Raw genomic sequence first — 14,494 nt, forward strand, 5'->3', positions numbered from 1 at the left:
TTAAAGCTTCCTTATTTTGTGGGTATGAATCATGATAATTATATTTTTCTTGACCTCTGAATTTGACATGAAGAGGTAATTTGGCCTTGTCAACTTCATGCCATTCATCTTCTATAGTTTCCAAATTTTCTTTACTGTTTCTCTTTCTATCTCAAAAGACTGGTTTGGAATCAAATTATCACTATCGGATGAAGTGACTGAAATGCTGTCCGGCTCATATTCAGATTCAAATATACAAAATATGCTTCCTTCATCATCACTGTAAAGTATGGCATGAAGTTCTTCATCAGTCAGTACCTTCTGTTTTGAACTTAGATTTTAATTCACTACAACTAGGCTGACTATCCATAACGAAATTAAAAATAATTACAGTATATATTTGTGAGCACGAAAATAGAAAAGAACAAAGAATTGTTAATTCAGCCTTGAAAGAACAATAAAATAGTCAATACCCAGTAACAAAAAAATTAATCTTAATATAAAAATAAAAATGATAATGAAATAAAACTACAAATATATAATGAAATGCGTTGATGTAGTATAATTAGTGTCTTATTTTAACTCAAACTAAACTTAATAAATGTAGCATACATAACATACAACAAAAAACCTACTTATAAAACAATAATAACTATAGAACTTTCAAAAACACTTAGAACAGCAATCGAACTACAGAACGCAACACAGAACTAATCATGACATGTGGACAGACTGGAGGTAATTAAACAGAAAAATGAAGTGATATAGAATAGCGAATAACATTATCTGACACTCCTTACAGGCTGTAAGCATAAAACAAAGAGTTCATAACAGGCCAAGAAATATTATTATATACATTGTAAATTAAATTCTGAGAAGCCAGCATGGCTACTCACGGCCTATGAGTAATACAAACCTGAGTAATGTCAGCACATCTCATGGCCTGTAAATAAAGCAATCCTGAGTAACACTGGCACATCTCACAGCACTCAACATGTTAATACCCCTCCCCTGATAGGGAACCTCCCAAATTTAAAAAAAAATTTAATCTATTTAAAATTAATTTTAGTGAATTTTTAATCATTAAATACATCAGGATTTGCAATTATGTGAATATTTTTCACTCCAGTTTGATGAAAGTACTGACATGTCTGATACTGCCAAATTGTGTAAATTTATTAGAACTGTTTTCTATGATTTCACAGAAAAGGAAGGGTTTGTCAAACTGTTGCCACTTCATGAACAAACTAGGAGAGTAGACTTATTTAATGTGTTCCTTAAATTTGTCAAGGATAGTAACTTTCCACTTTCAAAGCTTGTTGCTATAACAACAGATCCCCATCTGTGCACCTTCTGTGACTGGTAGGAATAATGGATTTCTATCTCTTTGTGCTAAGGATGAACATTTCCAAAATTTATTTCTTGTCATTGCATTATCCACCTGGAAGATTTATGAGCAAAGGTTTTAAAGTTGTAACTCGGAAGTTGTAACTCGTGTGGTGAACTATATCAGATCATCTTCTACATGTCATCAATTGTTTCAAAATACTTTGAATAGATCAGATATTCAGTACGGTGACGTAATTCTTCAAGCAGATGTAAGGTGGCTTAACAGGAGTAAAACACTGGAACAATTCTGCTGTCTGCTAGATGAAATAAGAGATTTTTTGAAATAATCTCCCGAACCATATTATCATGAACTTGATGATATATCATGGCAAATAGATTTATATTTCCTGGCAGACATCACCTCAAAATAAAATGAATTAAATCTTAAATTGCAAGGGAAATATAATATTTCAGATATGAAAAGTGTTATAAATGTGTTTGTAAAGAAAGTGAAGATATGGATTACACATTTAAACAGAAATTCCCTTTCATACTTTCCAAATTTCAAATCAATACTAAAAACAGTAAATGACGGTGAGTATCTATAAGAGTATCTTTCCTCTTATGCCAAGCATCTTGAAACGCTTATGTTTGAATTTGACAATAGATTTAGTCAGTTTTCAGTACTTGAACCAGTGATAATGTTTGTCAATAAATTCATTCACTTCTGCTGATGTTAGTGAACTTGGAAATAGGGTATGTGAAATATTCTGAAAGTATAAAACTGAAGAATAAGAAATGGAAGTTTTAAATTTTCAAGAAAACCTTTCTTTGAAATCCTCATATGCAACATGTAGAAATATATGGACTCTGGTAGACAGAGAAAAATACCCCATTCTCCTTAGTGTTGCACTGAAAATGTATTCATGCTTTAGTTCAACATATCTTTGTGAACTTGCATTTTCATCAATAAACAACAGATTCCCACCTTGATGACACGTTAAGAGCAGCTTGTTCCAGCTACACACCAGATTTTCCTCAACTTGCAGTGAGCATGTAGTGTAAATTTCACATTAATTATGTGGTGAGTAAATATAATTAATTCTTGTTTAAAACGTTTTCGTATTTATTATAATTTATTATTGAAATTTTGCTAGTAGCAGCAGTATGTGGAGATAGTTGAAATGAATCCTGATGCTGGCACAACCTTTGTGATCATTCAGATGAGCCCATAGTTATAAAAAGGTTGGACAACACTGCTATAAAGGGTAGGCGAGGCCTTGAACACCTATGAAAACATAAAATTATCTAATTATAAAATGTATACCATACCTGTCATCTTCATCATCAGACCCAAAAGGATCAGTCAGCTGCCTTCTAGTCATTAATATAGGTCGCTGCTGATTGTTGTCCACAGGAGACTTACTCTGAAAACAATTTTAAAATAAGACATACTTTAGAAACAAAAATATTTAATAGTTGGAAATGAGAAAACAAAATTACAAATTAATTCTTACAACAGAGAATATTGATAATAAATTACATAAAATTTTAAAAGTTTTCAGTAATGAATTTTAACTTTAATTTCAGAACAAATATTATATATTAAATATCAGTACCAGAATATATACATTACTATTTACTAGTACATATTAGTATGTCTACATTACTAATTTTTTTAATTACATTATAATGCATAAGAATTTTAAAAAATACCAGCCAAATATAAGGAGAAACAGGACTAAGAACCACAGATCCAATTGGCTAGCTGATATTTAATAAGGCCAGAACCAAATACATGAATATTATTTTTATAATTTAAAATTTTAAAATGTGACAAACTACTGACACAAACTAAAAAAAGACTGCAAACTATAAAATATGAAAAATACGTTAAAATTTTAAGACTGAACATAAAAAAAAAACAAAACAAGAAAATATTAATATGGGTGCTAATGTGAAAGCCTTGTAACCTACCACCACAATCCTCAACTGACATTTAATTCCATCATTTAAAAACTGAAGCAGGCATAAAATATTTCCCTCACAATTAAAATTGACGAAAACCATCTTAAACAATGTATCACAAAAGCTAAATTTCACAGTTAATGAATATTATATATAGCTTAATGCCTGAAAAGTGCTAAAACATTGTTAATTATTAAATTATAAATAAACAATTAAACATACTGAACAATTTTCTAATCAACTGATTTCTAAATGGAAATAAAATTTGTTTACACATATCAACAGCTGTTATACATTAAATGACGTCAAAAGCATCATATCGCACCTTAGCTTGTTCTTATATTGAAACCTAATTAGCAAATCGTTTCAATTACCAAAATTAAAGATGATAAAAACTAAGAATAATGCCTTTCTTCACAAACAAATGATCAGATTATCAATATTTTGTACAAACAATTTTTTTTGAAATTCTGACAAAAGTTCACGATACAGCTATTCTAATAATTGATACTGAACTCACTTTTTCCCTGTTAAATTTCTCTTTGGTAGGAGAAAGAACTTTTCCAAGAATTGATTTTGATCCGGCAAGAATTACATCTTTAACAGAAGTAGGAGATCGTTCTTTATTCTGCTCCGAAGAATCATTGGAATCAAAAACAAGTGGTAGCCTCAGTCTTAATTTGCGAACACTTTCACTTTCACCTTCCAGAGAGTCAACACTCCTATGAACAATCAAATTTTGTTTACACTTTTATAAGTATTAATACACAAAAAGCAAAACATGATTCATACGCGTATTATATATTTAAAATATAACCCACAACTAGTTCAGTTTATGGAAAAATTTATTTGCCTGTTATGATGTCATATTCCACTATTCTAAATAAATTATTATCAATAAAATCTTAATTGGCATGTTAAAAAGTAAGATTAATTTCACATATTTTTCTTCAGCATAAAGAAACTGAAAGGAACAAGAATGTAAAAGATTTACACATAAAAGGTTTTTACAGAACAGGATACCTTTTTTCTGAGGGGGCTGATAATTACAAACTTACATTTCAAATATGAATTAAAAAGGAAAAAAATTATGACAAATTATAATTTTTGAATGCACTAGACCTCAATGTTTGTGAGTATTCCCATGTTACAGGTTCCAAATTTTCAAGACTATGTGCATTAGCACTAATAATTTATCAAACTAGTATTTTACTTCTGAACTCCACACTTTACCTCGGTTAAGATAGATTCACACTTACATCACCTTACATGTATGAGGATTTGATGTAGTACAAGTTTCATAGATAAATTGTGATAAAAATTGAATATACTTTAAATTGTAAAAGGTGACAATGTGTTGTTTTGGTACAGCCGATTTCAAATTGAAATCTAATTTAGGTTAATGTTATAATTTTTTTTCTTTTCTAATAATTAATAAAGATTATATTTCTAATTTCACTGATTTTATTTTTTAACACGAGATATAAAGAATGTATCACAAATAAAGAATATACCACTAAATAAGCATAATTTGAAACAAAATATTTTTTTCAAGTAATATCATTGAACTCACCACAGTACAGTATTAATCCTACTGATTTGAATATATAAGTGTAAATGCAATGAGTAATTTTTCTGAGTTTTTGACATGTAAGTAGATTTCAATGTTCATATAATTCCTTTATAATCATACTGGATTTCATACAAAATTGTATGCCAATGTAAATTGACTTTAATAATAAATATAATTTTACAAAGCTACACAGTCAATGCAAAAGCCAACACTGGCAACAACACATAAGCCAAAGAATTTACTGATTACTTGTCAACAAACGCACAAGAGCCAAACACACTTGCCTCTTCTGTGTTAAGCGGATTAAGAGAACTATGCCATATAAAGACTTCACCACAATAATAATAATTCATTGTTACATTATTTCAAAATTAAAATATTACATTAAAAATGATCATAAAACACAACACAAATTATTTTAAAAACTAATTTAGAAAGTGTACCTTTTGCTATTTGCAACTGATTTATTTTCAGAATCAGCACGCTTTGATCGAAGATTCATAATTTCTTGACCGAATAACTGAACAGTTACATCAGAATCAGAATCTGTATTAAAGCGACCTATCATATAAGATGATTCATCAGCATTTTTACCAATTTGTTGAACTTCCAGCTCTTGACCTAAATTGCAAGGGAAAAAAAATGAAAACACAATATTAATAAAACCCCAAAGATTAAAATAGAATATTAATAATACCTCAACACTTATAATAAATAAATAACAGCATAATTATGCCAAAATTACAATTTGAATATTTCTAAAGAAATGCAATCGTCGATTATAGTTAAAAATTTAGTGCATTCATCTAGGCACTGCAATGATAGTTCTACACAAGAATAAAACTAGTAGCCAACATATATTCCTTGAGTAGGAATATATGTTGACGCTACTTAGTAACCTACTTACTAAGTAGCGTCACAGCATGTACGTGCCTTACGGATATGAGAATTAACTTTCCCCAAAACTGACGGATTAGTCACAACAGAATTGTTCTGAACTCACTATTGGTTTCGACATACCCTAATCCTATTATAGTGTGCCACCAGGCATCAGCACCTCTGTACAAAGAATAACAGTTCCATTAAAAGCAATAATCAAACAGGTAGCTGTAATACCCCAAATGGCTATCTTTTTTTTGTACATGGAAGCACAATTTTAATAACTGATGGTGTTATGAGGCAGAGATACCTTAATAGTTGAGGATGAAACATGGAATGACTTAGAGCTTCTCCAAAATTATACATCTTCATACAGAGGTCTAAAACCTACTCATTGTAGTGAGTGAATGAATGGATGAATGGATGAGTGGATGAGTGGATGAGTGGATGAGTGGATGAGTGGGTGAGTGGATGAGTGGATGAGTGGATGAGTGGATGGATGAGTGGATGAGTGAGTGAGTGAGTGAGTGAGTGAGTGAGTGGATGAGTGGATGAGTGAGTGAGTGAGTGAGTGAATGAGTGACTGCAAATGATTGAATGATTGAGTGACTGCAAGTGATTGAGTGAGGCAGAAAATAGTAAAAACCACTTTTTACAATTTTATAGCTTTTTATAAAATTACTGTATTATATTTATAATATTAGAGTATGTTATAAAAAAAAGTAAAACATGTAAATACATCCTATAATTAAACATGAAATTTAGGAAATGAATATTATATTAACTTTAAATATCTTTAAGATATTTAAACGAGCATCTGGTAAAAGTTTTTTGTCTTATTTTTATGATATCACAGTATCATTAGTTACTTGAGTGATATCAGTAATGGTCATTAGTTGTAAAATCACACAACGAATTTGTGTATGAAATAAATACAAAGATTTTTTATATGCAATGGGTATTTTACTAAAAGAGATTTTAACTGATACTAATAGATATTTTAAGAAATGAGTTGCCATTTTGCAGTAAAATAAATTCATTACTGACACTAAATCTGTTCACCATTAACCAGTCAAAGCATGCTGTTGAGATTAGCATTTCAAATGTAAAAAGCATGTGTATTTTGATTTCATGAAATATAATCTATAAAAATGGCTCAACTTAATGGTAATGACAATGTTTCACATTCAGCGTAGGAAAGAACCTCAAAGTAGACCAAAAATTCTTGGCAACAAAAATCTGTTGAGAAAATTAAAAAATCACAGTGCACTTTTTTTTTTAATGCTTAGTAGTTTTGCACGCAAAACCATGAGATCTCATATCATTCCATAAACCACCAATATTTTTATTTTAAATAGTTAATTTGAAACAATATAGTTTCACTATTGCGCAACAAGATTACTGATGAAGACAGGATGGTTTATAACTCTTTCAGAAACATTTAATCAGATAGGAAAGGGAAGACAAGATATTCCTGCGAAATGCTATCATAAGTGATAAGTTAACATTTTACATTACAATATGATGAAAATGTATGTTTGTACGATCTGGGGGCAGCCAAAATCCAATGGATCTCAAGAGGATATCTAAGACAATTCCAAAGATTAATGAATTTTATGTTCTAAGCAAATTTAAAGTACACCACCAATTAAACTCTATTAACACTATTGTTTATTTGGATATACTGCAGCCAAAAATAGATAAATAAGCCAAATGTTTAATTGGATATACTTTAATGTTTTCTCATTTCAAAGTTACAGAAAGATGAATAAGGGAGAATCCTTTCACTTTCAGCAAGACAGTTAAATACCTTGCATACAAAAATCAGAAATTTCTCAGCTAACCACTTTCCAGGTTGGTGACATAGTCAAGCAAGGCCAAGCTCAAGAAAAAATTTTTCCCAGATTCAGTACTTTTCATATTTTATAAAGTTTTATTAAAAACTGGATATATGTTTCTCTCTTATCTGGGAATAACACTGAGCACAAAAACTACAAACTACTACAGCTACAGAAGTAATGCCAAATAAGCTATCAAGTTTGGCAAGTAATCAGTTTCAAGTATCTATTATATTAGCAATCATACACACATAAATCAAAATATCTGTTTTACAGTAAGTTTAATTAGCTTATGATAAAATCAAACTTCAAATGAATTACTAAGTATTCTGGATAAATTTGTCAACTTTCTAAGTTATAAAATCATTTTTTTAATTCTCTTGTGTACCAGGTGTTAACAAAGTATGGCTATTCTTAAATAACTTTTCAACAGTCAAACATAGAAAAATAAAATCTACCAAATATTTCTCCTCAAAACGAAATATTTTTTATTATACTTTGGCTGTACTGTAAGCCACTTGAAAAATATCAAATGGCTATTTTGGTTATGGTAATCCTACCCTGAAGTTTTTTACATCAAAGTGTATGTTTTTCAACACCCTTTAAAATTATGTATCCCAAATCTTCCCTTCCATTTAAGATTTCTGAGTTGCACCTCATGGGGTCTCACACAGGTTCATACTGAAAAATATATCATTTTGAGGTAAGCATTTGCTAAATTTTTTTAATGTTGAGCAATTATTTAAGAGGTACTGTAGATCACTTTTGTCACTAGTTGTGAAAAATATTAAATAGCTGCAATTCTGATTAGAATCATTACCCTAAGTTTTTTAAAATAAACTTTTCATTTTTGAAAAATATTAAATAGCTGCAATTCTGATTAGAATCATTACCCTAAGTTTTTTAAAATAAACTTTTCATTTTTCAAGACTTCTAAAATGATATGCCACACAATCCTACACATAGGACTCAAATTTTTTCAGTTCCCTCAAGGGAGCTGGGGTGGCCTCTTATCAAAAGTAGATTGTTTTGGGGTAGGAATATTTGCTAAATTATATTTTTTATGCGTAGCTGTTGGATTGTTTAAGGAAAGCCATACCTTGTTAATAACTGTTAAATAAATAACAGAATAATGTCACCTATTCTTTCATTTTATAACATGAACAACATTTTCAATATTCACACATTCTGTTCATTTTATGATTAATACGAGAGCTACTTTTTAAGTAAGGTTTATTTTTTAAAACAAACGAAACTAGTAAAGATATTGTCAAAAACATTTTTTTATTTCTGCTGTAAACTACTGCTTAAGATATAAACTATTCGCAAAATTAAATTTTTAAACATTAATGAAGACATAAAGATAAAAAATGCATTTATATAACTTATTTGCAACATACAGTATATATCTGTGTGCTCCATATGCATAGCGCATACATGGGCACGCAACAATATAATCCTGTTTTACTGCCTTACAAATCAACCAAGCATCAACCATTTTTATACATGCATTGTTAAATGTTAAGGAACAAGTGGTTCAATTGGCTGACATATTGGTAATGAAATTTTTTTGGAGAAATTTTGGTCAACTTTACCCCTACCTGTCAGTCCTTTCGAACTTAGGTTTAGTACATTGTTAACTTTCACTGTACAAATTTTCAAGCACCACATCTGTGGATAGGGTTTCCCAGAAAAACGGCACCTTTCACCTGTTTTACCTGGTCCCTGTATCCACAAAATTGTCAGCCTGCTTGGATCCATAACGTACCTTAGTAATATATACATTTCCAATAAATTTCATCCACCACAAAGATCACACAAATTTTTCGGCTCTAGCTCTTGGACTATTACACTTTATGCTACTTCTCTTTATAGTTACCTTGTTTGTTTAAACATTTATCATAGCATTTTACTAAACTGTTTATGTTCACATCATAGAAATCAGCCGCCTGTGAAGATAACCAGTCTTCAACTAATGTTTTCACTTCTTCAACTGCTGACTGCCAAGAAACTCCATCAGGTGGTAATTGCTTGGCGCAAGGTCCAGGCTGTATGCTGGGTGGTCCATTTGTTCCCATCTAAAAGATCTAACGCTTAAGAATTTGAGCAGCAGAATGAGGTCGTACATGGTCAAGCACCAACAAAACTCCAGATGACAGTAAACAATATCGCTTGTTCTGAATGGCATGCCAAAGCTTCATCAAGGTTTTACAGTATGCAGCTGAGTTTATTATCGTCCCTCTCGGCATCAAATCGACTAACAGGACACTATGTCTATCCCAAAACACAGCAGCCATAATCTTGCGTGTTGACATTGTCTGTTTGGCTTTCATGTTGACTGGACATGCTGTGGGTTACCATTCCTTGGACTGCCGCTTTGATGCTGGAGTGATATGAGAAACCCATGTCTCATCCCCTGTGACAACGCGGTCCAAAAGTTTATCTCCTTCCTCACAGTATCGGGTCAAAAATTTCACAAACACTAGCCATTTTTTTTTTTTTTTTTGGTGTTCTTCAGAAAGCAGCCTGGGAACCCATCACGAGCTCAGTTTTATGAACTGCAAGATTTCAGAAACGATTTTGTGTAGCACTGACCTTGAAATGTGTAGGAATATCAGTAATAAACTGGAAATCATGAATCCAGTTCTTCACAAATTTTTGCATCAACTTCGTGTACCAAATCGTCTGTGATTACAGAAGGTCGGCTCATCATGGACATTGTTCCACCCGTCCTTGAACAGTCTTACCTATTTACACACTTTGCTGTCAATCATTGAATTAGGCCTGTAAACACGTTCCTTGCAATCAAAAATTGAATCAGAGACCATATTTCACAATCGGCAGGCCGTTCAATTATTTGAAACATTTCAACTTCACAATATAAACTGTACACTGTGATGCTATACTGCTAACAGAGTCTGCATTTGTGCAAGGCATGACGGGAACTGGGGCACATGCCCATTTTGACAGCCGAGCAAAATTTACATAGCTACAGCCAATCAGACCTTACTTAAAAAAATAGCCCTCACAATACAACAGCTAGACTTGTAAAATGAAGTAAATACCTACTGCAAGAAAGGATGGAAATGAAGGAAAAGGATGGAGCAGAATAAAAATGTAGTCCAACATAAGAAATATGTGTAAACAAGGATGGAAGCAACAGTTTCCATGGCTTATAAAGTCTGCTTTTCAACCATTGTAAGGATGACTCAATTCCTACAGAAAACAAAAGTACAACTGTACAACATATAATTTGGGCAAATAAAAAATTTGTATTATTTGACAATAATAAGACAACCTATAATAATAATAACCTGTGAAATGTGCTCGAAGTTGATATAAATATGTCATTACAGCTAATTTATCAGGAACTGCCAACAGGTCCATATCAGCTGGATCAATAACACGCGATATACCTAGTGCTTCCCCAGCATCAAATGCAGTTTTACAGTTACCTCTAACATCATGAGGAGATAATGAATCAAATTCACTGTAACAAAAAAAAACAAACCAGTATGGTTACCATGAATAGTAATTCAATTAATTTATTAATAAATTTTTTTTTTTATAACATTGTAAAAAAAACTCATTAAAACTCTTAAAGGAGGAAAAGAGCATTTTTACAGTTGTACATCTTGGCCAACTGAGTAAAGTTAGGAATTTTGTTAACTATCATGACTGATTTCTATCAGTAGCAACAACCATTAAATCTCATACAATACCATGATTCACTTTCTTTGAAGATCCTACTAATTAAAAGTTGTAAAGTTTCTATCAACTGAACTAAAAATTTCGTTTAGTAGGTAGGAATTACATTTAACACTCCCAACAACTTTCACACATTTCCAGTTTATCAAAGCTCGAAAATACTATAAGTAATTCTGTAGAGTAGATCTCATCCTCTTTTGTAATGAATTTAATAAATAGACCTCTGCAATGAAATTAAATCAGTAAAACAAAAATTAAAATATGTAAAAAAAGGTAATTGTCTGTGACAATTGACTGTAGATTTAGCCAATGTAAAAAATAATCTTACATATTAATATTCTAAGCACAGATTCCAAGATAATAGATATCAATAATTTATTTACAAGAAAGTATTTCCACTATATCTACTTCATTTTATTTTTGTATTAAAAAAAACGCTGAACAACAATCTAAACATACAACAAAGTTAATATTTAAAAAATTGTATGTACACCCAACAAGCAGAAACTCAAGGGAGAGGGCTATCAATCTGTACTCTTACTAAGAGCTACACTGCCCGCCATTTTGAAACAGAAAATTCTATAAAAAAAACCAAGTATGCCAATTAGCATGCTACAATATATATGCCATTTCATCAAACAGCAGGGGACTTATAAAATTTTGTAACTGTGTCATAAACACACAAACAGATGAAATACAACAAAGTTGAGTTAAAACAGGTTCTTGCTTTGCTCACACCAAAAATTAAACTAAACAATTCAATGTGCAGTAAAGGAAGAATAATTTGTTTTATAATTAAGGTTTTTTTTTGAAACGAATAAAATACTATTATGGTACTACCATAATTCTTACTTTCGTGGTTGTTATAACCTGTAATAGGGAAAATAACTCATCTGTCAAAAATATCACCCACCCCCAGATTTTTACAGTTTTCAACATTTCAAGTCCCAGGGTCCAAAAATTCTGTATTTATATAGATTAAATTCATCTAGTAGTTTGTGTATTAGGAGGACTGATTCTATTAAGTTAAAAAAAGCCAGATGAATGGATGGGGAGTTACTAAGGAGTGCAGCTGCTTGATGAAAGTTTGGACTTTGCTGAAAACTTTATTTATGCAAGTTTTAAACAGCTATGTAGAACAATGAAAAAGGAAAAATTCAGCGATATAAAACAATTTTTTTATTTGCAATTGGAGAAATTCTGAATCATGGAATGTATAAAACCAAAAGATCAGTAAATATGATGACATGGATAGTAACGTGATGCAGTAATAAGTTTTTCTATTAACACTTTGTCTAAAGTTTCATTCAAAGTCCAGTAAGTACAAAAAATGCTAAACAACAGTATTATTTGTCAATATTTAGAAAGAATAAACATATATACATGCGCAGTAGTTCTACCTAGGGTGTCTGAAGTAGTTTTGGCACTGTTACTTAACTACAACAGAATACAAACAGCCTCTGTTGTAATAACTACAACAGACACTGCAATGAAAGTAATAATGTACAGCACCAGGATGTCATGTATGGCAAGAAGCATGTCAACAGTTGAACTGTTGACATCACTGAGCTCCAACCCTGCACATCAACTGAGCTTTCTAAACTTTGATAAATAATAGTAAATTTATTATCTTATTAACATAAGTTATTCATTTTAAATTAAGATTAACTTCAAGTACTAACTTGTGTTAGTACTTAAACACAAGTACTAACACAAAAATAACTTAAAAATAGACAATGTTATAATGTCAAGCAAACTTAGTCAACTGGATAATCAGTATATCTAAAACTAGTAAAAACTTTCTTTCTCAAAACAAGGCAACTGTTTTAATTTTAAGATGTGCATTTATAAGCATTAAAACGTGAAGTTCATAACAACAGATCACAGCTTTTAATATATTTTATCAGGCAAAAGTTCCAGTGAATAAACTGACCACAAATTTCCTAAAAAAAAAAAAATAAATAAAAAAAAATAATAAAATAAAATATTATACTTAATCTTGATAATAAGGCCATACAACAATTAATAATTAGCAAATGCAGTCAAATATTTATCTATTAATTTAAGAAAGTTAACCTGGATGTTACACCTTGACAGACTGAATCATCTTTTAAACTATGGTTATCCTAACAGAAATCACAAATTTGAATATTATAATTTAAAAATACACAAGATTTAAAAATTTAAATCTTTCAGTTATCACTTTAGTTTATGTGAAGAGCAACTTCAAATTTATTTTGACATTTATGAGGAAAAATCTGAAGTAAATCAACCTGACAAATTAAAACAGAATTATTAACAGTAATTAACAATTTTTTTCCAATTAAAATTTTTTAAAATGCTATTTGAAGTATGTAAGGACAAAAAAAATCAGAGGATTCAAATGTATATATCAAAGGATTATCAATTGTTCTGTGAAATTACATCAGCATGGATATCAATCAATACTTACTTAAAAACTGAACTACAAACAAATTACAGTTATTTTTATAGAAACCAACAATTTCAATACAGATATTGAAATATTGGTTAATCACATAAACCAATATACTTTGATAGAATCACGAACAATTTTTTTTTAGCATTGTTAATATTTTACAAGAAAGGTGAATTTCTAATTCAAAATAAAGAAATGTACATATTTTATTTGCAGTAAATAGCATACTTGATAAAATGTATTTTATTTGCAGTAAATAGCATACTTGATAAAAATAAATAATTTGATAACTAAAAATAATTATCATATAACAAATTAAATCAGTAATAAAAATTAACAATGAAATATTATTAACTGACATGAGATCAGGTCGAAAATGGTGAACTACAGCGCAAAATGCAAGACCATTCCGCCAAGAAGTCGTGAGATTTGTCACCTTTACTCCAGGATAATCCTTGGTAACGTCTTTACACCACTCCAACAAATCTTGACCAGGTGTACTTTCATGTCCACGAGGAGGACTCTTCACATCAGGCTGGAAATGCATTCATTTTTCTTAAAATAGAATAAGTTAAGAAAGTATTCTAAGAATCTGCAGTAATTAAAGTTCTAATTTAAAAAAGTTAATTTAATTAATTAAGTTAATTAAATCCAAAAAAATAATAATTCTTTTTTTTATAATAAATCAAATAAAAAATTATTCTCAAATAAACTATAACTAATTATTCTGTGTACAAAAAAACTCAAGTGCATTTATTAAAAGATTAAATGCAATAAACATAA

The 14,494-nt window shown here is 30.3% G+C and overlaps 1 protein-coding gene across 7 annotated transcripts in view; it reads right to left on the reverse strand.

The window, feature by feature from the left end:
* Ehbp1 (Eps15 homology domain containing protein-binding protein 1) overlaps positions 1–14,494 on the reverse strand; it is a 164,322-nt gene that overhangs the window by 72,432 nt on the left and 77,396 nt on the right. For all 7 annotated transcript variants that reach the window (XR_012755234.1, XM_075357124.1, XM_075357125.1 and 4 more), the window contains 5 exons: positions 14,071–14,246; positions 10,881–11,056; positions 5,293–5,470; positions 3,797–3,998; positions 2,641–2,735 (listed from right to left, as the gene is read on the reverse strand). Coding sequence is in view for 6 of the 7 variants with exons in the window: in XM_075357124.1 (XP_075213239.1) it covers positions 2,641–2,735; positions 3,797–3,998; positions 5,293–5,470; positions 10,881–11,056; positions 14,071–14,246 (827 nt within the window). In the remaining variant the exon portion in view is untranslated. The remainder of the gene's footprint in view (positions 1–2,640; positions 2,736–3,796; positions 3,999–5,292; positions 5,471–10,880; positions 11,057–14,070; positions 14,247–14,494) is intronic.

This window comes from Lycorma delicatula, chromosome 2 (assembly GCF_047948215.1).
Source record: "Lycorma delicatula isolate Av1 chromosome 2, ASM4794821v1, whole genome shotgun sequence".
NCBI lineage: Eukaryota > Metazoa > Arthropoda > Insecta > Hemiptera > Fulgoridae > Lycorma > Lycorma delicatula.